Source organism: Ylistrum balloti, unplaced genomic scaffold (genome assembly GCF_031769215.1).
Source record: "Ylistrum balloti isolate Yb309-2 unplaced genomic scaffold, AGI_CSIRO_Ybal_v1 Utg371236, whole genome shotgun sequence".
Lineage (NCBI taxonomy): Eukaryota > Metazoa > Mollusca > Bivalvia > Pectinida > Pectinidae > Ylistrum > Ylistrum balloti.
Genome location: NW_026782669.1, coordinates 101,649 through 127,811, shown reverse-complemented (window position 1 = coordinate 127,811; position 26,163 = coordinate 101,649). Strand labels below are relative to the sequence as shown.

The 26,163-nt window shown below is 34.3% G+C and overlaps 1 protein-coding gene across 1 annotated transcript; it reads left to right on the top strand.

Annotated features, from left to right (window-relative positions):
* Positions 1 to 24,675: 24,675 nt before the first annotated feature.
* Positions 24,676 to 25,782, top strand: LOC132561601 (FMRFamide receptor-like). The gene has a single exon (XM_060226300.1). The coding sequence runs from the start codon at positions 24,679 to 24,681 to the stop codon at positions 25,780 to 25,782; it is 1,104 nt and encodes a 367-aa protein (XP_060082283.1). The 5' UTR covers positions 24,676 to 24,678.
* Positions 25,783 to 26,163: the final 381 nt, after the last annotated feature.

The window sequence follows — 26,163 nt, the reverse complement described above, 5'->3', positions numbered from 1 at the left end:
TCACATTTTAACGGCAACGACCTAGCCAGTCTAAGCTGTTACTTTAAAGCTCAATATCTAACGAAGAGAAACACAAACAATCCTATGTAATTTCAGTGTTCTTTGTAAGGGGAACAGAACCTAAATCTTGCACTCTAAATTCCAGTTATGCACGCAGCTCTACAGTTGTTCATGGTTAAAGTGAAAAATCGAATTAGAAAAAAAAGAGAGAAAAGAAAAACAACCCTAGATAAGAATTCAATATAGTTTTATGTAAAGGATGCATCTTTTAGGCGAATGTTTCATATATTTACAGTGTATATTAATCTAAGCTCCAATATCTAGTGTAATACCGGGGTGATAATGAGAACCGAGTGTTTTGGATCGGTGTCGCTGTGGCGTACAGCAAGAAATCAATGATAGCACCAGCAATCGTGCTGTTCGCAGGAAATATGCTTCTTGAAAGGAAGTGATAAAATACAACGGTAAGTGACATTTCGTGAGCATCAAAACTGATATGATTTACTAAACTCCGTTCAAATCAAATCCTAAGGGACCGAGCTAGTCAACGGGAAGTTACGGTCCGAATCCGTTTCCGTGATTTAAGATACAAAAAGTTCTAGTTCTCTAGATCGCTGTTATAGAAAGAAGCCGTCGGGATAGTTCTATTTCTGATCGATCTCAACCGATATCGAGTGTCCTCCCACTATTTCTTCCAAGTGGTTTGTGACCTCATGGCCTAAATGCCGCCTGTTTTGATATTTTTCATCACGGATTTCATTCATCGAGGATATTTTTCATTCATAAAACTTCTTATATTGAAAATATGATGCTTGATGAGAACGTTTGGTCGTCTTTGTGCTGATTCCATTTCAGTAAACATGACTAGGTAAATGAGTCTGGCTGTCTTGTATATTTATGATCGCACAAATTTCATATGATATAGTGGATATTTGCATGCAATATTTGGCGCGTGATTTGTGTAATCGAATTTAATGTCATCGAGTGCAAATATCATTTGCTGATATGTCTGGTGTCTGATAGAGAAACAAACTTTGTGACGTCATATATTATATTCCTATCCATGTTAAATCATATCAATGTCTTGCTAGATGGATGACACTTATCCCAAATATGTCGATTTCAGCATTATCAGATAGCATCATCTGTCTAGTGCATAGAAATTACAGACATTACCAACCACGCATGAATCCTTATTGTATTGTCACGAAAGGTAAATCTTTCAGCATCCGTTAGATTAATTAATACGAATGCATCGAGTGATATACTTGAACACAAATAAATACATATCTGCAATTGAATATACAATACAATCTGGACAGGGAAATGTCTTGATAACCATGTAACAATTCTGTTTTTGGTAGTCGTTAGTTTGTTTACGTTCATTGATCCGTTTACTTATTTATTTCCATTTTAGAAAATTGTTACATTTGGGAAAAAAATACTATGCATATTCTTCCAGTAATCGCCTTGAATCAGTATACTTAAATTGGACTAAAATGTAAAATAAGATTTTCCATGGAGCTCTATTTTCGTAACCAACCCCCCGTTGGGACACTTTGTTTTCCGATTAACCGATTAAAGTGAATTAAAATGTTTAGTGTGAAATTTGGCAGGAACCGATGAAATACTTCGAATTAAACGAATTATCCGAGATAACGAGGTTCGATTAAACTGGGGTCTAATCTTTTCTCTGTTTTTTTTTTTTTTTTTACAATATTTTACTTGACATATTCTCAATTATTCTTTACGCGAGCGTTCGCCCCGGTAAGGAACACTTTGGGTTATCTCCCTTGGCCGAGTCATACCTGAATCTTTAAAAGAGGTAGTTAATCACCCCTGCTTAGTATTGTTTTATTATAACGACCGACTGTCGTTGATAGGTTAAGTGGCTTTATGTGGTGTCTTGCTAGCTGCCTTCAGTTGTATATGACATGTGATAGCAGTATAGTTTCGACTTCAGTTCACACTCCACAAGAACACATACACCTTCTGCTAAACTAATGTACTCAACCCGCATCCAATAATACCTTAAATGACATAAGTTGTCGATAATACACAACCAAAGCCATTATGTTATTATTGTGGGTATGAAAATGGCAACTGTCCCAAGACGAAATTATCGAACCGCTAGTCAGATTTCACTGTTGAAGAGAAGATGAATGTCTATGTAAGTTGTTAGTCAAGGTATCAATCATAATTGGACGGCAGTGTAAAGAAAACAGTAATTTGTCGTTATGTATTTAAAATCAATATGGTATATCTGCGGATCTTTCATTCATGACAACCATATGACTATTCAACACTCCAATCAATATATATTGTAACATTAACAGACATTTTTGTTTGTGTAGCCATGACTTATACTCAATATGGTTCTATATTTGTAAAATACATAAAAAAATACCTGCTAGTGACAAACTTACATTGAAAAACAATATATAAGACCAAAATCATAACAGCATAATGTGAAAGTTATGAATATCACAGAATGTACAATCAATTGATATATATGGATATATTGAAAATACTATCCTTTTGAAGACTTTCCAGCTCGCAATGATTTTGCATTGAAAAGCGAGATAAATGAGAGCTGTGGCCGCATTTCAAGGTTTTGGATTAAATATCGTTATAAAATGCAAAAAACTGAAATATCTCTGAAATCCAATAGGCCGTCCTGACAGTTTGGCATCAGTTCAAACAAATTTATTTTTTATAGTGTTAAATCCAAACCAAAACAAAGTGTTAATAGAAGTTTTTCCTTGGACTGACGTGTTCTTTCGGAATAACAGGAAACATTTTATGAAGTTCCATTACCACCACAAGGAATGATTATGTGTATTTTACGTGGTTCCGTCGGGAACGGCTCTACAGACCAAAACACAGCACTGGCATTGGATATAAACCCGTGATCCTTTATCAGAAATTAAGAAACGGCACAAAAACAGAATGCTCTGCAAAACAAATATTTGCCAAATTAAGAAAGAACATACTTAAATGTGGTTATTTTATTATTTCCGGCACCTTAATGGGCTCGAAATTCTTCCTGAAAATATGGATTATCAGTTGATTATTACTCCTACGTAGACAGAGAGGGTGTTATTTTGGATTAAAAGTCCTCACTTCAGCTTAATTATAGGGAGACAGTGTCCTCTAATAGCATTTATATTGCCACCACACTGAAACGTTAAAATCTTGATATAGAACAAACCAGCTTTAAACATATAATTACAGAAAAAAAGAAACAGCATGAGATTGCTTCTTTTCGATATAAAACTGATTGACAAACATCCCATTGATATATTGAATGTAAACAAAATTTAGGACTATCTGAAACATTATAATCAATTAAGAAAACTTTATTTGTAGAACACAATTCACTGAAAATACTTCTGGTATGAACATTTATAACCTTTTATACATAAATAACTGTCATACAATCATCAGAACACTTCAATACACAATTAACGACAGCATTGTAGTCATTGCTGGGCATTGATATAACGGGTATAATGTTTCTAAATTTGTCATCCAGTTAAAAGTAGGAGTTAAAAAGACATCATAATATCGATTGCTGTATTGTGCGTCAAGTACACAGTAGTTTTCTTTAGTAGAAGGTCAAATGAAAAGAAAAACTAATTTTATAACAAGTTTTATTTTTATGTTTCGCTTGTTTAATTTTGCTTGACGAAAATATTCATTTTAAAGCAGTATTTTCCGTAACGCTAATGTTTTTACGTCTGAAATTTTCGTGTAGATTAAATCACATGAGTCCTTTAGAGGAAGTCTGTAATATGTGAAGTGGACCCGACAATTTTTAATGACTTACATAAAAAACTAAATTGCCAACAGATATCCAATCTTAGATGACACCTACCTACATTTCCATATTATATTCTAGATATAAATACAACGCTTCCAATACGTTGACGCCAGAGATATTACTAGCAAATTATTTACAACGTCAGGAAATTAAGTAAACTTGATAGAAATAGAAAATATGAAGTCAATAGTGGTTCTACATTAAGATTTACCGTCAACTAACGAGCAATTTAACGAACTTCAAACATTTCCAGCTTCATATCGCAAACAGAAATATATTTCTCGTTGATATCACTTTGACGATCGTAGAACCGTAATTTTCTTCAATCTGCAAATCTCGAAACCGTGTGTTATGAGTTCGTCTTGTATGCTCGAAAGTCGTGATATTGGGATCAGGCCAATGAGTATCGAATCAACTGTAACATGTTAACACAATAGATTTTAGATTTGTCCGGTCCTAATACAGTCTGTATCAAGACAATGACTTCTGTTTAAAGTGTTCATGATCTATCTAAAACGCTTTTAGATTTGCTCCCCTAAGCAAGGCTAATATAAATTAATCTTGACTTACGTCCAACAATCAATGGCAGTAACGGCTGGTTACGTTTCTATTTGATGGTTCCTGGTTAATGTCCACCAATAATCCGATTCATTTAAAGGGATTTTTAAAGTGCCATCACACTGAAATGACGTAACATTGGCTAGTCTTTTATAGTTAAATAAACAAAGTGACTAGTTTAATTAAATGGTCGACATGATCTTATATGGAAATATCGTATTTCCTTATGTGATATAAATATATATCGGATGTGTCGAATGTTTGTTAGTATGCCTGATGGCTTCTTGTCGCTTACCATGATTTCCTCAAAAGAGCTTTATATATCTATATGTTTTCGTACTCTTTCAATGGTAATCGTGTAAATCAGTTTTGTTCTTTTTTATCATTTTTTAAGTTTGAATTATGAATTTATTTAATTCCCGTAATACTGATGTTGTGGTAGACTTTGTTTTGTCCTTATTCTTAATTTAAGAAGGAAATTTGATTTAAAGACATACGTTAAACACTTTGCTTGTGAAGTTAAAAATGAAAATCCAAGATTATACAGAGTTTACAATGTACTGTAAATGTAATCTACTGTAAGTCAGTGCTTGATACCGTTGGGATTATAAGACAACGCAAAGCAACTGTTGATTTATTCACCATAACGTTTCTCTATACTTATATAATATAATGGTTTATATATAAATATTTCTTATTGTCCATACAAGCTCTCGCGTAGAACTTTATAGGTGATCAATCTTAGATAAGAAACATAAATCCGAATATTCAGATCACAAGATGAAGTCATGCCGAGTTCGATTTGCATATTGATTTGATTTTGTTCTCGTGGGACGTTCGTTAATTACTTCCATTAGGTGGTGGTTTACACTGGGATTTTGTTGTATTTTTATAACAAGATTCTAAAGATTTTTTGCCGAAATGTCATCACCATTTTCGCATACACATTTAATATCAACTCGCCTTATCTTTATGATTATGTATGAATTTGGAAAGGTCAATATATCGGATTTCGGTATTAAACGTAACGATATTGCTTTTATACGAAACGTAAGAATAACTTCAGGTTTGTGAAGAGCGATGGCGCCAGCAGAATCTTTAGATAGTTCCACTGATACCGTAAATACAACAGAGCTGATATATTATTCAATAAACTGATCTGTAAACGTTATATGGTAATCAGTGGAGTGTGAAATTAGAAGGCGGATTCACTTCAATATGAAAAAGGAAATGTACATCTTCATTTTGGAAAGATACCTGGAAAGAAGCCAATATTTCACGAGTTCGCTTCCTCTGAGATGACACTGTATAGGAAGGAAATCTGATAAAGTATATACGACATGTCAGAACGGGTTGGAACCATTTCGATATTACGAAGCTTGTATTAGCTTTTTTGAGATTTGTGGAGCAAAAAATCTTAAACAGTTAGAATTCTTCCGAAAGCTGATGCTCTATTATTTGAATACAAAATATACAAATATCGGACAAAAATTAATCAAAACATGTCTACCGCTCTATCCCATGAGCCCGTATCAGAATTAATTGTGTTGCCATACAAGCATAATGAAATGGTTACAATGTCGTAATGTTGTATGTGTCAGCCTTATACTTTGACTAGAAAGCTTATTACTGAAAACCCATATGTTAGTAAAATATACGCGTTTACATACTGTTTTAAAAATATTATTTAGCTCTACAGTATCAAATCTTAAATCTATATCAAAATGTGCTATTCATTTGTGTGTCTTTTATACAATATTAGGATGAGGTCAGTGAAGATTTATGGCGTTTCGTTGGACAAATTAAAAAAATAAAGACACTCAAGCTACTGACACATTCTGATGACTTAAAAAATTTAAACGCATTTTAAGAGCATGCCTTATACGTGAACGTAATAGATACCAGAATGTTCCAAGCTAATCTGTCGGAGGATACCACAGTTGTAAAAATAGCTAAGAGTGATAAGCACGTATTTCAATAGTTTCGTTTAGAAACTTTTTGAAGAGATACAGATTGGTCCGGGTTATCAGTATGTGCCCGTTAACCTACAGCAGGTCCGTATTGCTGAAGGGTCAGAGTTCATTCTCGATATATCATGTATCATTGCAAAGGACGTATCAGTAAAGAAAATATTTTTCGCATCTTTCTTTGCATGTTTAACCATTTTATAGAGATATTTGTTTAATATAATTATTAAAACCTTGGTCACGTGACCGAACGGTGTGCTGCATCAACTCCCTTCTGAAAAATCATCCGATTCACCATTATATCAGCTTTAAAAAACACCGATTTAATGATGACCTCGCCCGCATACCTGAAAATCCGTTTTAGTACAATGACTGACTAAATGTTCATGTTAATTTAAGAGTTGTTTTCCGGTTGATTCGAGGTTCGTGCGTGTGTTGACCTAGTGTGTTCTCGCTCGGGATGCTGCGATATGCTTGTGTAAGTCTCCTAGTTCTTGTAATTGTGTTGAAAACTCTACACGGAGACTCCTCAAAAAGATCAAAAGAACAAGACAAAAGCCTACTTCTCATTTTCGTATACTGCCGAAGGCTCCGGCCGGTCACATATAACCAGTGTCCAAGCCAAGTCGTTACAATACCTCAATGGTGATTATCAAGCATTGAAAACCCAAGTTAAAAAACTTTGGTAAGTCTCGGCCAGGTGATAAAACCCTAAGAATTCTTCACTCTTGTGATCATGGAATGAGTCAATAGATTGACAGTATACTTCAGTGTGGTAGCACTATGTCGTCGGTATCAGATCCGTATTATTACAAAGCATACATGAACATATCACAGTCCCCACTCTATACAAGCAATGAATAAATGGACTTATAAAAGATAAATGCCAAAAACGAAATGAGGAGGTATACTAATACCATAATTTATAATAAATGTCATATACTTTCCTGTAATTTCCAATGGTGACTGATTCATGAATAACATCCGCAGCAGACATGTCTCAGTATTTCATTGGCCATTCGATTTGAAAAAGGCATGTTGATGGTTAGTCTTAAGTTGCCAATTTTCCGGGTTTCGTTTTACGATTGTGTCGATATTTAAGTTTTGATTTATCTGTGAGCGGCGACGATGTTCTTTAGATGTTACTTACAACACACCCTCTGCCAAATTATAGGTTTTGTCCTTGGTCTATGGCCTGCGACACGACTCCACGAAGTCAATCGATCGACCGAGCACGTTACATTTGAACAATGTTCATTTGTGCAAACAAGGTCTATTCGTGACAGGCTATCAGTTTGGTAGATTCGTGCAGTCTATCGGTGCTGTTTGAAAAGGAGGTACTTTGTGTTTCCGTCGAAATATCTTGGAACTTGTTTCATTCAGTATCATTTTAAGGAACTGTGGTCGAAGGTACGTATTACACATATTTACCAAAAACAATTATCGCTTTCAGAATTTTTTATTTTAAAATTACGTCATTTTTCTGGACATGGATATTTGTAGGCATATTCCGTGCTGAAGTATAGTTATATCGTGTCTTTACAAGTCAAATAGATTATTTATAACAATAGATCAAAATTTATCATTTTTGTTGTAGATTCTACTGTTAATAATAATCAGAGAAAAATCATAAGATACAAATTTTGTAGAATTGACTCTTTTCTAAGATATGTTATCCTATAGTAACATTCACTATAAACTTGGATAAATGGTAATATTTCTGTTGGACACAACAGCCCAAAAGCCGTAAGAAATGCCCCTGATGAAACTCTTTACTATATTTTTGATGGGGTTATCTAGTTATCGGGAATTGAATGTAAATATGAAATCCAAAAAAGCATTGGCATTAGCAATAAGAGTTACTATTTTTCTTAGTGTTATGATGTTATAGATGTTTCTCAATGTTTCAAGTCAATCGACATTAGTTATTTTGGCTGTTGTAGCTGTCTAACGGTATATACAAAGTAAAAGTCCCTGTGGTATTTTCTTCTATGTTTCTACCTAGGAGACCAGTAAAGTACTCTCTCTTACGACACGTAAATATCTAATATTTCGTTTTTAATGATTTCCCGAAAATAGTTCAGTGCACATTTTATAAAAGATAATAACGGTAAATCATAAAAATGTAAGCAGTTTCAAAAGACAAATAATTACGCAATGTGCTGTTGCAGAGGAGAGAGAAGCGTGTCAGATGAACTCTACGGTGGTTAGAGTAAAAAAACTTATCCCGATCTTAGAACTTTTTCAAAATTGTGGTTATGCTAAATTGAAACCGTTTAAAATAACACTTAATAGAAGTCATATCTATGCAATGATATTTTGAAATATCTATTGCTACGCATGAAACAAACATTTCACATTAATACATTCAGACACAATTAATATTTTGTGAAGTTTGGTTCAAGGTCCAATAGATATCATTCGTCAATATAATCCTAATTTTCCCAGTCACACTAGAAGCTGCCTTAATTGTCATTTTGAGTCTTATTTTCGTGTGAATGTAAATTTTATTACTATTAGTTGTTGTATTTTTCAAAAGAGGTTCAAACGAAACGAAAAGTATGTCCTATGTAAAACTGTAGGTAACATCGGTAAAAGTGTTTACTGGTAATACGATCCCAATGATATGACAGTTTTCTGCAGAATCTGAACATTCCGTTCAATTAATCAAATTTGTGATTTAACATTTTCACTATTAGCCAAGCAAAGTGTTCCACCCATTTTTCATTTTTTCATTACTGTTGATTTTTTTGTCAAAATGTCAAACAACACGCACTCTCCACATCACTCGTACAAATTTGGAGGCCGATCTAATATGACCATAGCTGTTCATAAGACTTGATACAATATCAAAGCAAACAAGAAACTAAAACGGGGAAAAGTCATATGCGAAACAAAAAAACCTTGATCGATAGAATTTATGAAAGATATTCAGTGCATACCAGTTGGTTATAAATATTCCTCAGCGACAAAATCAAATAATTATTACATAATTTCGACAAGAGGTGTTTGGAAATGACGCCTTGTCTAAAACATGTCTCCGTCCGTGTGACAAGCGGCAGTTAAGGTTGAAAGTCGAAAATGTTCTGAGGATTTTCAGATTTAAATCAATTCATATATGAGTTTTTCACTCTTCTTCAAATTAGATAGTTGGCAAAATAATACGGACTCTGTTTTCCTTTTCTAATAGAGAAGGTACATTTTTAGGGCATGAAATGCTCACTAATTACAGCAATTTGTAAAGCATTTTTGCTTATGATGTGTACATTTGTAGCAAGACCGATGATGATTTTGCAATATTGCTTACAAATAATGTAAATAAGTTACAAGAATAGATAAATGTTTCCATTTTCTTGAAACATTTAGAAGAATAAAATGGAGTAATAACATTGTAATTATTACAATGTTATTACTCCATTTTATTCTTCTATTACTAATACCTTGTATAGGAGACGAGAAAAATACCTGTTGCATATCGCAGCAGGTTATAAGACGTCATTAATTGTGGAACACCACTGTATAATCAGAAATAGTCTTCTAGGTGTTCAATCAGGGGGCATTGAAAATACCTTAACAGGTATGTAGCCATCATCACAACACTTGAAATATTGATATTTTCAGTCATATTGATATCTCTGTATTTAGTTTTCATCTCCTGGTGCCCTATTGACATTAGTTCAATTTGAATCTGTCTGTTGCGAGGATTTTAAAACCCAAAATAAATATCTCCATTGACGTTTACGTTGTATTGAATTAAGAAGTATGGATTTCGTAATGGCATCACAACGAAACTGTAATATTTTAGGAAAGAGTGGCTGCAAGCTTTGGCTTATACAGGCGATATTACATGTACTGATGGACACGACTGTCACAACGTCGTTTTCGAAAATATTACAAAAAAAAAAAAAACCGAAGAAGTGCTGAATATTATTGCATGTATTTTAATTATGAAATCCCAATTTTTGAAAAAAAAGTTTAAACATTCCTTGCAAAAGCCTAAATGCATGGTCAGTGAAGTCAAATCGTTAAGTTATTGTGATAATATATACTTCGACCTTGGTTAATATAAGTGCCTCAAATGACCGATACTCTTTCGGCTTGAGAATGATTTAGGTGTCTTCCGCCAAACCGGTTGTAATATAGTGATGGATGGAATGGTCAATGTTTATGCTGACCTTGGTTATGGCAGTGAAACCCTAACGAATGTGTCTACAATGCCGACTACTTTTGATTGCTAGATAACTGTTTATAACTAGAGTTATTTTCCTCTAGAGAAACATCCACTATAAATCAGAGGTATCGAGAGCTTTTATCGTAATAACGAAGCAGTCATTTCGGCATTTAGTTTCAAAACAACTAATGGTGCTTCATTACCAATTCATCCATTTAACAATTAAGTGGTCCAAATCAATAACAACTAATATTCCTTTGTGCAAGGAATAGTTTTGAATGAATAGTAAAATGAAAGAATAAATTAAAAAAAGATTTCATTAACTAGATATTCAAGATGAAATTTATCCATTTCATTTCATGATATTTTTGTCAGGATCTTGGTAACATATGGAATACGGCATTAGGCACAGCCTATAAAAGTAATGCCCACCCTAAAACAAGTATAGTGACACAGTAATCAATTGATCAGCAAATCATTATATCACACTAAGTGACATTACGACAGAAACATAACAATCAAGACCATAGTTCTAAAAAATAATATGAAAAGAAACACTAAGATTTGGTATCATTAATCATTGGAAATAATTAAATTTTACCCCGATTAAGTGCAAGATTGGACTGAATATTCAAAATGGAAGTTATTAATTTCAGTAGCAAAAAGAAACCTAGAGGCTGTGATATATGTTTTGAATGATATATCATGTATACCAATGTTTTATAACTTTGTGTCTTTTTCGTGAATCGGTAGACGGGAAATTTCGGTACTTTTATTATCATATTGGGAGAATGTATACCATAACGTTTTTGACTGGTATGTACATTTGCAGTATGTGTTTTGAATTTTTCCCTTACACCTTCTGAGACAGATTGAATCTCGACTGTAAGATGTCATTGATGTAACAGTTCTTTGACCTTTGTGAATATACACCCTAAATTAGGTTGGGAGTTGAAAATCGCGTCCGTCCATCAATAAAAAGTTGTGTATGAAAAAAACAGAAAATACCCATATGTCAACATAATCATAATCATAACTCAAATTCAATAACACCAGCCAAAATATTAACAAAAACGATTGACACGACGACTCCTGAAAAAGCACAAGAAAAACAAGACCAAGTGTTCTGTTTTGTCGACGACAACTGCCATGTAAATCTGGGTCAATCCAAGGAAGGAATGTCAGTTATCGAATGAGAACAAGATAGAAAACAACGAAACCAACAGGCAAACTAATGAGCATCAAAACTGTCCAGCTAGATATTGCACTTAAATAGAATATTTCTCAATGAGGTCACCATGACGACCGTAAAACTGTATTTTAGTAGTCTGTTTTTCATATATCCCATAACAGATTCATTCATGTTCACATAGTGGCATTTGAACAACAAGTTCTACATGTATGTACATTTTTGTGTACATGGCCTTAGTTAACACTTTCGGACTTCTATTTACGAATCTAATCTATGAATTCAGTCTTGATTGTTTAATCGGTCCCACGATTTCCATGATAGAGTCACATTTCTTACACTTTTTTTCAATTTTCGTCGTGTTTACAGTTACTTTGTTTTTAACTTTGGACCTTATTTGCTTGTTCTTGCATTCGAATTAAGGTCCGTTTTCGCGTTTATAGTTATGTGTATGTTATCTAAAGCAGAAGCTTCGTTTATTTCATGCGATTCGCTTGATACCTTCAGATTAAATGTTTTATTTCAACTCCCTGTTCATATAACTGTCGTGATTTTTCATTTTTTCAAACCTATTTTTGAATCGCACTAATTACTTGTACCAGTTATTTATCAAATTAGTAACGAAAGTGAGGGAATACCATATGAATATTGAAATCTGATGGAATTAATCGCTAATTACTAATTAGGCTGCGGGTAGTGGGATTCACGTTCAAGGACGTGTGAACTGATGTCTTTAAATATTAACAATGCTATTGATCTGAACCAAGTCACACATTTTTAGCCGAAGAAGAAAAATCACAAATGGCATTTCAATCATTTATTCTCATTAGGTCGCAATTATTTTGTAAAACGAAGATTGTTCATGTCTTTTAATTTGAATGATATCATTTCTGTAAATTTTAACCCCAAATTAATAGAAATATTAATTATGTATGAAATTAATCAATTATGACACTCATTAAACATTTTATTTCTATGTTTTTTTCGTGAGTGCATTGCGTACAACTCATAAATATGAATCGGACTAAGTAACCAGTGCAGCCTAAGAGAGGGATATAACGGGAAAACTATTGTATGGTGTATGATTTCAAAGCTAGGGAGTTAACTTATCAAAACATTTAAAACCAAAAACTAACTTAAAAAGATAATTCAGTGATGGGATGATTGGAAGTGAATAATACTACAAGAACAAACAATTGTCATCGTCAATGTTCACTCTTCAGTTTTCAATGGTTAAATCTTTTACTTCACGCCACTTATTTTAAGGACATCATATATTTGTTTTCGAACAACAGAGCTTCGTGAAATATGCTATCAATATAGTTACTTCGATAAGTAACTGGCAGAGGAAGATGATGGATTTCATAGATAGAGGAATAGCAGATTACGAAACGAGTCTTACATTTTGTTTTCATTTTACCAACTTTCTACTTAAATATATAAAACAACAGTTAATGATTCTCATATGAAATGGAAACACAACTGCTTACTTGATACGTTTACAAGTATTCGTAAAAAAGTGATTTATTTAGGCTAATACAAAATCTAAAATCTGTATCGCTTTCTTTAGTGACGATGTATGAAATTGTGTCGTCATAATTGGAAGCATCAGCCAATCACAATTCCGCTAGGTCACATTACACGTGTGATAACAAACATTTACTTATTGTATTACACTTACAGGGTAGTAGTAAGTCAATTTCTACCTCAATACGTTTTATAATTTCATATTTTTATTTCACTCTGACACCATTGTGTAAATGTGTTGACAGGTGGATGAATACATGATATATACCAGTATTTGTAGATGTATGTTATGACCTTCAGATCTTTAAATTGGTCGAGAAGTGGAAATTGGACTTCAGGCAATCGCAGGAATCACAACACACAGGAAGCAGTTCATGTTTTTATTTTGTAATAATTTTATTTTTGTATGGATTTCTATCAATTTATTACTTTGAAGATTTCATTAATTTCTTTTTCCATGATTTGTAACATACTACTGAAATTGTCAGTTTTGCATTTCACCGCAGACCATGTCATTACGCACCAACTGATATCATTAACACAATACATGTTGGTACATGATAAGTCAATTTACAATGTGGTCGAAAGAGGTCACACAAACTCGGGGTTGTTATTTATAGTTTTTTCTTTCACTTTTTTTTCAACAGTTACAAAAGGCCTTCGCTCATGCTCTTTTTTATAGCTTTTATAAGATAATCAACTCGAGTGAAATAAATATCATAAAACACGACCACTCGTTGTGTATCTCTATCTTCCTATTCATTATTTTGAGTTAATTATATCTGTAAAATATCAATCGACAGAAATGATATTATCGCGCTGAAACTTCCTAAGACCATTCCAGTGAGTGAATTGAATGTATGTTGATGTGAGGATGTGTTTTACGTCCTCAGAACAGCTAAGGTTATATAAAGGTAATGAGTACGGATAATACGTTATAGAGTAAGGTTTAAGATCTTTCTATCTTTCATTTCGGTAGCTTCTGTTGATAACGTAATCACCACGCGCGATGAAGGAGTAAGTATGTTCACAGTCACATGACTAGCACGTGATACAATATTAACACGCACTCGATTATCGATATTTTTTCGACAAAATACACTTGATAGGAAATTAACTAGACTATATAATAGATGAAAAGTGCTGTAATTTCCAATTTTTTTTAACAAAGACATACCATAGTATCACTATTCCATACTTAATTTCCTCTTTATCACATATCATGGTATCAATTTAGTAACTTATGGTTTTCTCAGTCCGGGGAGAGATCCCATACTTGATTTCCACATTATCACATATCATGGTTTCAATTTAGTCACTTTTGGTTTTTTCAGTCTGGGGACAGATCCCATACTTGATTTCCACATTATCACATATCATGGTTTCAATTTAGTCACTTTTGGTTTTCTCAGTCTGGGGACAGAGCCCGTACGTGATTTCCTCATTATCACGGTAATAATTTAGTCACTTTGGGCTGTCTGAGAAAGCCTCGTGATATAGTTAAATTGTCAGTATCCGTCTCCATTAACTATTTAGAAGCAGGAGCATTATATGATTTTTCATTCACGCAACTGAACGATGTGTTCTGTTTTCTGTGCAAATTTTATTTTGGATACTTATTCCTTTGCCCACAGAAACGGTTTCCTTGTACAATTGATTCCGAATCTTAGAAACTAATAAAAATCGAAGCACGTTTACAATTACACCAAACACCTTATCTCAATGGTAATGTGTCCGATCGAGACCGCTTAGGGCAGGCAGTTTCATTCATATTTCTCTATACTGATTTGTAGGTTATATTTGGAAATTGACATGAACATGTCGTAATTCCTGACATTAATTGGTAAAGACACATGAATGTCCATGGCGCGTGGGTGGGTATTAGTTATCAACACTCGCCACATTAAGTAGTTATCATTTTTGTCATATCTTCCACGTTTCTAGTCCTGCAATCGATTGAAACCTAGCAGACATTACGAACAATCACACTCGTTTATTCCGACAGTGTTTTGGTCAACTAATACGAATTCAGAAAGCATTCTACCATTGTTGAATTGTGCAGTTGAAAGAAAGGGATGAAATTAAAACCCATTTGTATTTCTATGCCATTGTTAGTTTATGGAGAGAACATAGTGTCACATTTGTCCGTCCAGTTCTAATCCGAATCAATGTAACATTACAACATAAATTTCTTCATATATTTAGGTGTTGATCAGTCATGAAGAAAAGGCCAGAGGTCACACTATATACCTGTGTGTGGACATGCAAGTATTGGATTTTCATAGTTTGTAGAATGTTGATAGATTATTTGGAAACCTGATTATTGCAATCAATCATTCAAAATAAAACTATATACATTCAAACAATGTTTTGCAATTCATCCCAAATTATTTTTTTCTTATTTTAAGTTGACATCTATTTGATATTTTTTCAGTCTGAATATTATCTGTTTGTCAGTGTGTGGTAGGCTGAGGTTTATGTAGTTCAGACGTCAGAGATATCCGATCGTAATCACGATTTGTTATCGTACTCTCGATTTTACAACTATTTTCAATGGAAGATCATAGAAGACAGGGATTCGGGGACCTACAACCCTCAAGGAATATTTGCTGTAGGAGGCGGCATAATTTCGGACAATTTCCTTTTTTCCTAAATGTCGGCTTTCTTCCTGCTCGTGACGCTACACCGCCTTTGATCCTGGAGTTAAATGTCATCCTCCTATAGGTTCTCTGCCGAGGCCGTTACATATCACAGTGAATCAGATTAAACTTTGTGCTTCCTACTTGTCACTTAGCATTAAACGGGATGGATAAAGAGTGGCCTTCCAGTTTGCAGTATGACATACAATTATGACGTAGTAATGAGGTCGATCGTAGTTTGTATCGTACCATTTTATTTGGTTTGTGCGATAAAATTATGTATTTACCTATACTAGCATTATTTCATCTAGGAAAAAATGATAGCTCTTGGTTGTAAACACATTTCTTTCTCCTATCCCTAAATCAAATGCCACACTGAAGTTGATGTAGTTCGAAAAAGAGGGAAGGGAATGGTTTCCGAATGGTTCGATACATAGAATTTTGGCAGCTTCCAATCTATCACTGCTCTTGGAAATTTTCAAATCTGCATATTACCCGGCTCAGAGAAATTTCCGAAACCTGCAGCGGGTTTATTTTCAGAAATATCACTGTGGTATGTTTGAAATTGGCAGAATCGACATTGTTCATTAGTTATTAATTACATACATTAATGAAAAGTGAATCTTCTAGGAGGAGGCATTTTTGATTAGCTAGCAGTAGAATCTATTTATGTAAACACTAGGCTTACAGTACTCTGGAAGTGTATTAAACGACGTTTTGTGTTTTTTTGTCTCGTGTTCTGTTCCTGGCGAAAAGAAAATGTGGAATTGAAAAATAACGTTTAATGATATTTCATTGTGATAACGCTGTAAAAGTCAACATGTGGTCCCATCACTCATGGGCAACGTCTTTATATTACCATTTTTGTTGCAAAGAAATAAAACCAAAAACATGCATTAAACAAACTGGCTTTCAGTGAAGAATCACTCCCGGTAGAAACTAAATGATTCAGCACTACTCACAAGGAACATAATAAAAACGAGACAGGGAAGGCTAATATAAAACAATTGATTGATACTGCATTCTGTCAAACAACTGTGTATAGGCATTGCATTAATCTTTGGAACATGGAACATCAGCAGTCTACAAGTATTTTTCTACATCGGTACTAATAGTTACAAATAACACGTGTAAGGAATGTTTGACAGCAATTGAAAATGAAAAAAAGCCATACCAGTACCATAATGTGTCAATAATAAAGTATTAGATAACGTTTTTCGTTATCCATTTCATAGATAAGATGTAATGTTCCTTCATCACCTCAAATTCATAGGTAGCAGATTGACTGTATGTATCACTCACTTTTTTCTGCAGGCCAAAACCTTAACTTAAACAATGTATCATTTTTCTGAACAATTACCAAATACGTTCCAAATACACATATCTCAGATTTCAGTGTCATACTGGGAGCCTTCGGTAGTATGTTTCACTGTGATAGCACTACATAGTCGACTTCCATTCCGCACTATTAATAGGAGGCTTAAACGAACGTTACTCAACCTACCGCAAACTTGTCAATTCAATACATGCATGCACGTCAAACACACAGGGAGGCCTTCCTTAGATTAATTTATGGGTTGATAAGACGTGAAGCAATATAAAACGCAACCAAACTTTCGATTTATGTCAAGTTTAGGAATAAAAAAGCAGGTGCAGATTTGTACAAACCTAACTACTCGCTATGAGGAGAGTAAGAACAATATTTCTACAATTTACAATATTTGTCATTGATTAATTATATTTTTTATCAGGAAAATTAAATCAATCCAAAAATTGTTTTCCTGACCGGATGTAAGTAAGCATAGTGGACGGAAACAAAAGCATTAAGTAAAAAGGAATAAGTAATATCGGGACCTTTGATTTACATGTCGAATGTCGTCGATGAAGAAATAGACGCTTACTCTTCCGGAACATATAGTCGTCTTATTTCCTATGTTTCTCTGGAGCTTCCCTGTAAATCTTTTATTCATATAATGGTATTTTCTTGTGGTGTTCGTTGCCTTTAGATCGCAACAACATTACATAAAATGCAAAAATTATGATTAAACGGTTGACAAAAATATGTTGTCAGTTTCACAAAAAAGTTGTCGAAGGTAGCATGAAAAAATAGTAAGGACAGTGCGAATGATACATTGACATATGAATTTAATCTTGCAGGAATAAAATATTTATAGGATCGTAAATGAGGTTTTTATTGAAACGATATTTTTCTATCACATAACGCTAGAGAGCTTTTGGGTTTAGATTCCAAATTTCGATGACAAAATCTAACAGAGGCAGTCATTTTTATTGCGCCAATTCCATTTCATGGCGTAACATTATTGTCCATATTATAACCACATAACATATTTTCAACTGACACAGTCAATCAAAATGCCTAGTGGGAAGGTAGTGATATATTCAATATATATCACATGGGCGATTCATTTGCTAACAGGTGGATTATATGACAAGATTTTCATCATTTATCCCCTAACAGATGTAAACTGTATAATTGCTAAAAAGACAGCAAGCATGAGAATAAAATACTTTTTCTATTGCACCATTTTGTTTACGTCTTCATGAAAATTGAGCATTTTTCTTATAGATTGAAACAGCCTTCACCTTCGATCTCTTAATCGATGGACGGTTGTACATCTCAATATATTAACTAGGGTAAAGACACTGGTACTTCGATCCATTTATCAATATTTGCTTTCACTTTAGGTGATTGACCGTTTGTGAAGAAGTCCGTCACACATTTTCTGATTTTCCTTTTAGATATTAACGTCATGACCTATCAGTGAATAAAATACTCGAGTTATAGAAACAATGCAACACGAAAAGTCCTAGAAAATCATTGAAATATATTGACCGTGACCTTGACTGATCTTCTGCTACTGATCCTGTCTTACTGTCATTACCTCTATCTGGCTGCGACCGATGTACACCAGTGATGATAAACGATCTCTCTGATATCACAAAAAGGGCCCGTTTGTGCTGTATTGGGAACAAGAACATCATGAATGCTGACTGATTAAAGATTACTAGAAGTATTTCAATCGATTCGAAAATACATATTGCCAAATAATTTTCGTGAAAATGTCTTTCAAATGTTATTTAGGGGGCACTTAAGTTGAAGATAAATTTTACCCAGGAAATTCACTTATATCGATTTAACATAATATAGTACATCGCAATTTGCTTTAATGAATCTCCTCGATATCAGAGGAAATAAACGTTCACGCATTGTATGGTAATCACTGTACTGTGGATATATTGGCAAGCCAAAAGGTCCAGGTTTTATTTCAGTGTGATGGCACTATAGAAGGTTTCCTCAGTAACTTCTCCAATTTAGATTGCATTTTCGTATGACAAAGAATGTTGTGAACATGTAAAAAAGAAAACAAAATTTTGTCGAAAATGAAAACGTGAATTTTATAATGAAGTCTCCTTAACGACAACATCTATTTACGGTGTAATATGAATATAACATATTTGACATCACATAAAATTTAAAACTTGACTTCAAATCGATTTTACACCCCTCGCATATTACGTATATATCGACATCGACGTTAAACAATAAAAACCGTAACTTCGAATTGTCACGCATAAACTAGTGTATCAATGGTTAGTATTTGTGCTGGAAATGTTAAATTTATTGGATGGCACAGCAAATTTAAGTATAGGTAAACGAACATATATTCAGAAAAGCAACGTATACATGAACGAGTTTTTGTAAGATGTTTTTAAAAGAGATGTACTCATAAAAACCAAGATTGGTAACTTTTACAAAATTAAACGTACAAATACATCTGAAAAGAAGAATCATAGCGAATTGTATTCAAACGACCCTTGAACGGATGTAATATATATATATAGGGGAGAACTTAAAACATCCATTCTGGCAAGGCGTTCAACATAGACCATGAAATGGGCGATATCAAAATGCTTGGTGTTAGAAAAATCCGACATAGTAAATTATCAGTATGTAACCAATTTTTATAAATTGAAATTCGATGAAACTGTAACATTTCGAAAGAGTAAGCGTCTTCTGCTTCGTCGACAACAGTTACCATGTAAATCTTGGTCAATCAAAGCAAGTTATGCTATTTCAAAATGTGAATAAGATTAAAGAAAAAAAACACCAACGAATTCCCCGGACAGAAGCTGTCTTTTTCAAAGAAAATATAATAGATTATGAAACGCACACTTGCCACTTAATACCAAGTCTCTTTTATTTACCTGATATGTATATATATGTTATTGATAAATATATTGTTATTACGTATATTTGGCCTTCTTTATCTCGGACTCGTAAAACCCGTTTAATTAGAAGCATTTCCGCGAGTCCTTGCCTAACTATACGCAAAAATTCGAACTCACTTTAATCGAATACTCGGTTATCTCGAAGTCTTCTCGTTATTTCAGTTGATCTGGATTTTCAAGAAGGGTGTCCTCAACGAAAACAACAAGAACGTACATACGTTATCCTAACTGAAATTCAGGAAAACTACCGAGATTCCTGATAAGATCTAGTAGTATAAGCTCACTCTTCCGGAACACCTGGCCAAAGTTTGCTTGTACTTTTTCATGAGTCTCCACGTATTTTCCATGTTTTTTGTTTGCTCATAGTTCATACTAGTTTTATTGAATTCGAGTTTTGATAATGATTGTGTTTATGTGTTGATATGCTTTCTTGTTTTTGTGAAGGATGATATTATCTTGGCCTTGTCAAACCTTTATCTATTCTAATCAATACTCTCAAACAATATCAAAAATCAATAATGTTTAAAATCAAGACAAATGCACCAGATAACGAACCCCTCGTCATGGAATCGACAACTATTGAAATGTCTTAATGCAAAGTTTCAGACAGTCTCTAAATGAAGGCAGTCAGGAACCACGTTTGCCTTTACATCAAGGATGTCGCAAAGACTTAAACAAATGTACACAGGTTTGTCAGTGACTTAATTTTGTGTAACTGTATTATTTCTATTCCAATCCATAAACGTTACACAAACATGGTTTTAGATTTGAAGAAAGCGTATTTGAAATGTTTCACGAGGTATGTTTATATTTTTTCAAAAACTAGATAAAAACATGAATATAATTATTTGTTTATAGAACTCTTTTCGTTGTCATTGACGCTCAGTTGCCGCCGTATACAACTTCCGGTGCAAGATTGCTGTTTATTTGTCATCCCCGCTGTTCCAAATATATGATAAATGGTATTTGTTTGGATGTTCATGAAACTTCAGTGATCATTAAATGCAAGGTGTTTTATTCGTGTCATACACGTCGGCACTGGTACATCTTTTTCATTTTTGATTCACGATATCTATAGTAGCTCTGTTATTGATGTCATACACATAGCTACAGGTGCATATCGGTAGAGTCAATTTTCTTGCATTTATGGAAAAAGAAAAAAAGATTTGCCATTGTGGAAAAACAAAAACAAAAATGACAGCCATTTGTATTTGTTAAGCATGCACAATGGCATTTGTCTGCAGATATATCAATGAAAATCTTGACACTAACATACATACATCAGTTAGTTCAAAGGTCAATAGAGAAAAGACAATGACGTTATATTGGGATCAAAATAATGAATACTACGTGAAGTTACTACACAGCAACACACTGTGCTATTCTTAGTGAAATATTCTGCTGTCAATAAGTTCTCATTATATACTCTCAAACTTGTCACATTTCGTGTGCATACTGGACACAAAAATGTTCAGGATCATAAATACATGTGATATTTTCTATGATTAATTTAAATTAAGTTTTTGGTAACGATTTGCCCGTGCAACCTACAAGAAACGTGCGGCAAGACATCATGTAACACAGGGTTAAAATCAAACTGTCAATTATGGTTTTATTGAAAGTCTGTGTGGACTTAACGTCACATCCATCAACAAAGTTTGTGTTTCTTCTTAATGTCCTGTCATTTTTGTATCCTGTTTTGAACATTTGCTAGTATGAGACGTCATGTGACATCTGCAAATGCTGGCTTTCAGGATGCTGCAAGCAGAATAATCACAACTAAGCGCAGCAGAACACTTCAATGTGTCACAGAGTGTGAGGACTAAACTTCACAACTCTGGTTTACACACACTCACCGTCCCGCTGCACGTCCTCGACTCACAAGCCGTTATCGTATAGCTCGGCAGCATTGGGCAGCTGACCATGTGAAAAGATGACTGCATCAGTGGCGACCTATTTTTGTTTACATATTAGTTCAGGTTTTGTGTGAAATTCCATGATGAAATGTTAATTTGTTTTGAGTGGGGAAGGTGATTGGGTCTGCTGATTGCTGCATCACTAAGCATGACGGTTCGGTGATGGCTCGGAAAGTGGCAGATATCAGTTTTGCTCGGACTGATTTTTACGCGATTGAAGGTGGTAGCCTCACAGGTTTACGATACCGGGATGAAATACTTCATCCAGCTGTAAGACCCTTTGCGGGTGCTATCCGTCCTGAGTTTGTACTGATGGGTCACATACAGTAAGACTTCTGAATGAGTACCTCCAAGCCGCAGCTATCAAGCGTATGGACTGACCTAGTTTTCCTCCGATCTTAACTCGATCGAGCATGCGTGGGACATTTTGCAGAAACGAATTACCGATAGTCCACGGCTTCTTGTGGACCATGTGTGTCTGCTGATGCTCTTCGTCAAGAATTTCACAATTCGGAGACTGATGCGCAGCATGCCAAGCCGATGTCGTGTCGTTACTGGGAACAATGCAGGACACACTCACTACTGATAGAGTCGTTTGTCCCACTGAAGCAATTTGAATTTTCAGCGCTTTTGGGACTTTTTAGAATGTTATGTAATCATACACGACACGCTTGAATGAAATTGATTCAAAGTGAGTCAAAATTGCTATCTTATTGTTTAACCTCACTCTTAGATTCCATATTCCAAAAGTTTTTGCATTTTGATACAAATGAATTAATCTTTTAAAAAGCAATCCCTGACTTTTTCTGCCCAGTACATATCGTATACTTTAACGTTTAATCTATCTATAGCATGTTATTCAGATAGAGAATACATTGTCAGTCTCTTTAAATATAAGCTGTATTTTGGCGAGGATGAAGAAAGACGAAAGTGGAGTTTTTCTGTTCTAAGTCTAAATGTATCTTATATATCAAGACACTGACCATGTATTCTGCTTCATCCTGCAAATAACAATGCCACTGTCGGAATATGCCTACCACATATATTTTTGCTGTATTCGGCAGTGACGGAAAACAGCTGTTAATTTCTGAATTTACATGAAAATTACGTTTAACAATATAAACAACATTTAAAATAAGTGATTTGATATATTGTACTGAACAAGTTTATTTACAAAAAATCATAAAATCGCTGTCATATCCGTTGAAGTTTAGAAGTACATTTCTGCGCCGAACAATTATTTTGGCATACGTCGTCTGGCAGAATTCAGTATAATGTCGACTTCGGGTAAACAAAGACTGAACAAAACAACTGTCGAAGTTACAGTCAATGTTCCAGGATATATAGAATAAATAGTCAGTGTCTTAAATTATATAAACTGCATTTTGGCTCGGGTCAGAAAGACAAAAATGGCTCGCAACTTTTGTCTTTCCTCACCCACGCCATAATGCAGGATGATGATGCTACGCGGGCCTAGTCAGTAAAACAGATAAGTATTACATACCTACTGATGTTGGTTTTTAGAAGAACATATCCAACTATGTCGAACATGATAATGCAACATAGTCATACAATCTACAACAGCGACTAAATATTCTTCTGTGCAGATTATCTCCATCATGTTCCAGTATCAAGGATAGCTACAAAATTTGCGTGCTAACATCACTATACTGTTTACTGTTTAAGGAAGAGGAAACCAATGCATGAATCTATTTCAGATTCTGGAAAAAAGTATCATTTTCTCGGCTACTTAACATGATATATACACAATGCACATGCATGTTACATCATAAAAAACTATTACGTTAGCACATTGAGTCCATCACTTGAACTGCTTTAGAGGGAAATGTGAAACGTTTCAGTAATGATACACTACTATGCATTGATTAAATAGTTTTTTTTCTGTATCTCGGTGTGAAATCTGACAAACGACTTATGCTTCATTTTTAAGCATTCTTGTAGTGACGGCAAGGTTTAGCATATGCAGATGTGTTTGACGGTCTTTTTAAAATGTCCATTATTGAAAATGTAACATTCATTAATTTTTGGTGGTTAATTGGCCACCTCACATTTGCTTCATGGTTTTTCTCCTTCGCTTGCCATGGTTTCTATGATTTAGGCTGTTGATGTCGCTGGAGGGTCCATGGGGAAATGGTTATGCTTGTATTATGATACCTTATGGTTTGCTTGTCTTTGAGCAGTCTTGAAAACTGCGCTTAGGGCCTTAAATGTTTGGGCATTTCACAACAAACAAACACCATGTTTGTGACTGTTTAACTATTAATTGGATAGTAAGTTAAAGTTTTTAAGTAACACATATGCATAGTTTATTATGTGTTTAACAAACCAGATGGTATCATTTTATGTGAAATATTATTGCTATCAAACAAAAAGTTATTTTATAATTAAACATTGCTTTTCATTCCAGGATTTATGACTTTCATTTCTGCTGCGGCCAGTTGGCATCGAGGATACCAAATAGAACTGGCTAACATTTGAAATAGGATGGAAGGGGCTTTGTTTACCGGAAGCACAATGGATTCTTTCATCCAACATTCTGATGCACACGTTACGTCACTTCCAGACTCTGCAAATGGCAGTTTACAAACTGAACCTACGACATCGGCGTCACTGCGCATGACAAGATTTATCGCTCAGAACATATTAGCTCCAGTATTGGTTACATCCGGTGTCATCGGAAATATATTCAACATAGTCGTTCTAAAGAGTCCAAAGATGAAAAGCTCAACAAACGTTTATCTCATGGCACTAGCAATCTGTGATTCAATGTATCTCATATTCATGTTTCTATTGTCTTTTTTTAACTGTGAAAACAAAAATCAGTTGAAATTTATCTTCTACACTGTTCCGTTTGGACGCGTGTTTTCCGATCTTTTTGGTAATACGGCCGTATGGCTGACAGTTGCGTTTACCCTGGAGAGGTATATAGGTGTATGCCATCCGATGAAAGGGAAAGCCTGGTGTACTATTGGAAAAGCAAAGTTGGCTGTTATTTTCGTATTTATCATTTCACTTGTCAATACATTTCCGGAGTTCTTTGAGCTTGAAATCGTGGAATATGGTGATATTGGAAATGAAAAGTCTACTGTATTGAAATGTCAAACTACGAGATTTGGGAGTACTTCTAGCTACCAAATCGGATATTTTTGGTGGTATGTGGCGTTTTTCAATTTCCTTCCTCTGATTTTGCTAGCAGTATTTAACAGTATATTGATATTGTCTGTTTGGAAGGCTAATAAAACTAGACGTACATTATCGAATTCAACCGTCATCGGTGAAACAACAAGGCAAGCAACAGAACAACAAAAAGTGACTACTATGCTGATTTCGGTAGTGATTATCTTTCTGCTGTGCCAGCTCCCGTGGGCAATACTTTTGCTGTACAAAGCATATATATCGGCCAATGATATCCACTCGCATGGCGACAGCTTAAGAATAGCTGGCAATGTGTGTAATTTGTTAGTGGAATTCAATTCTTCTGTTAACTTTTTACTGTATTCATATTTCAGTAGTCGATTTCGACGTACTTTTCAGAGTATTTTTTGCAAATGGAGACGGGAAAGGGACCGGCGGAGATCTCTCTCCAGTTCCTCTGATACCTTTCGGAAATCCTCATCCTCCAAAGACAGCACGACAGTCACTTCTGTGTCTTCTTATAGATCTAAAAGGATGTTATCTGACGTCTCAGTAAGAGAAAATCTTATTAGTCAGAAATTGTAATTAACACAACATTTAATACATGTATTGAAATTTTGTGTCAATATTGATGCATATGTATTCTGTGAATGTTTGTTTAACTGCTTTAAGTTAAATATTGTTTCAGTAGCTCTATGTAAAATACATTGAAACAGAGGAAGTTATTCTCAAAAGAAAATAGCTTTTTCACTAACTATCATGTTTTTTTTTATTCACAATTATGACTGCAATTCATCCGAATCAAAGGCGAAATTTAATCAGAAATAACATGGATGCCGGCAATACTTAGACTGTTGGACAGTTTATAGGAATGTATTTAGAATCAGAATTTAACACAACTTCTGAATGAAAAATATAGATATGAATATCGTATGTCCAACTTATATATATATACCCGTTAATTAG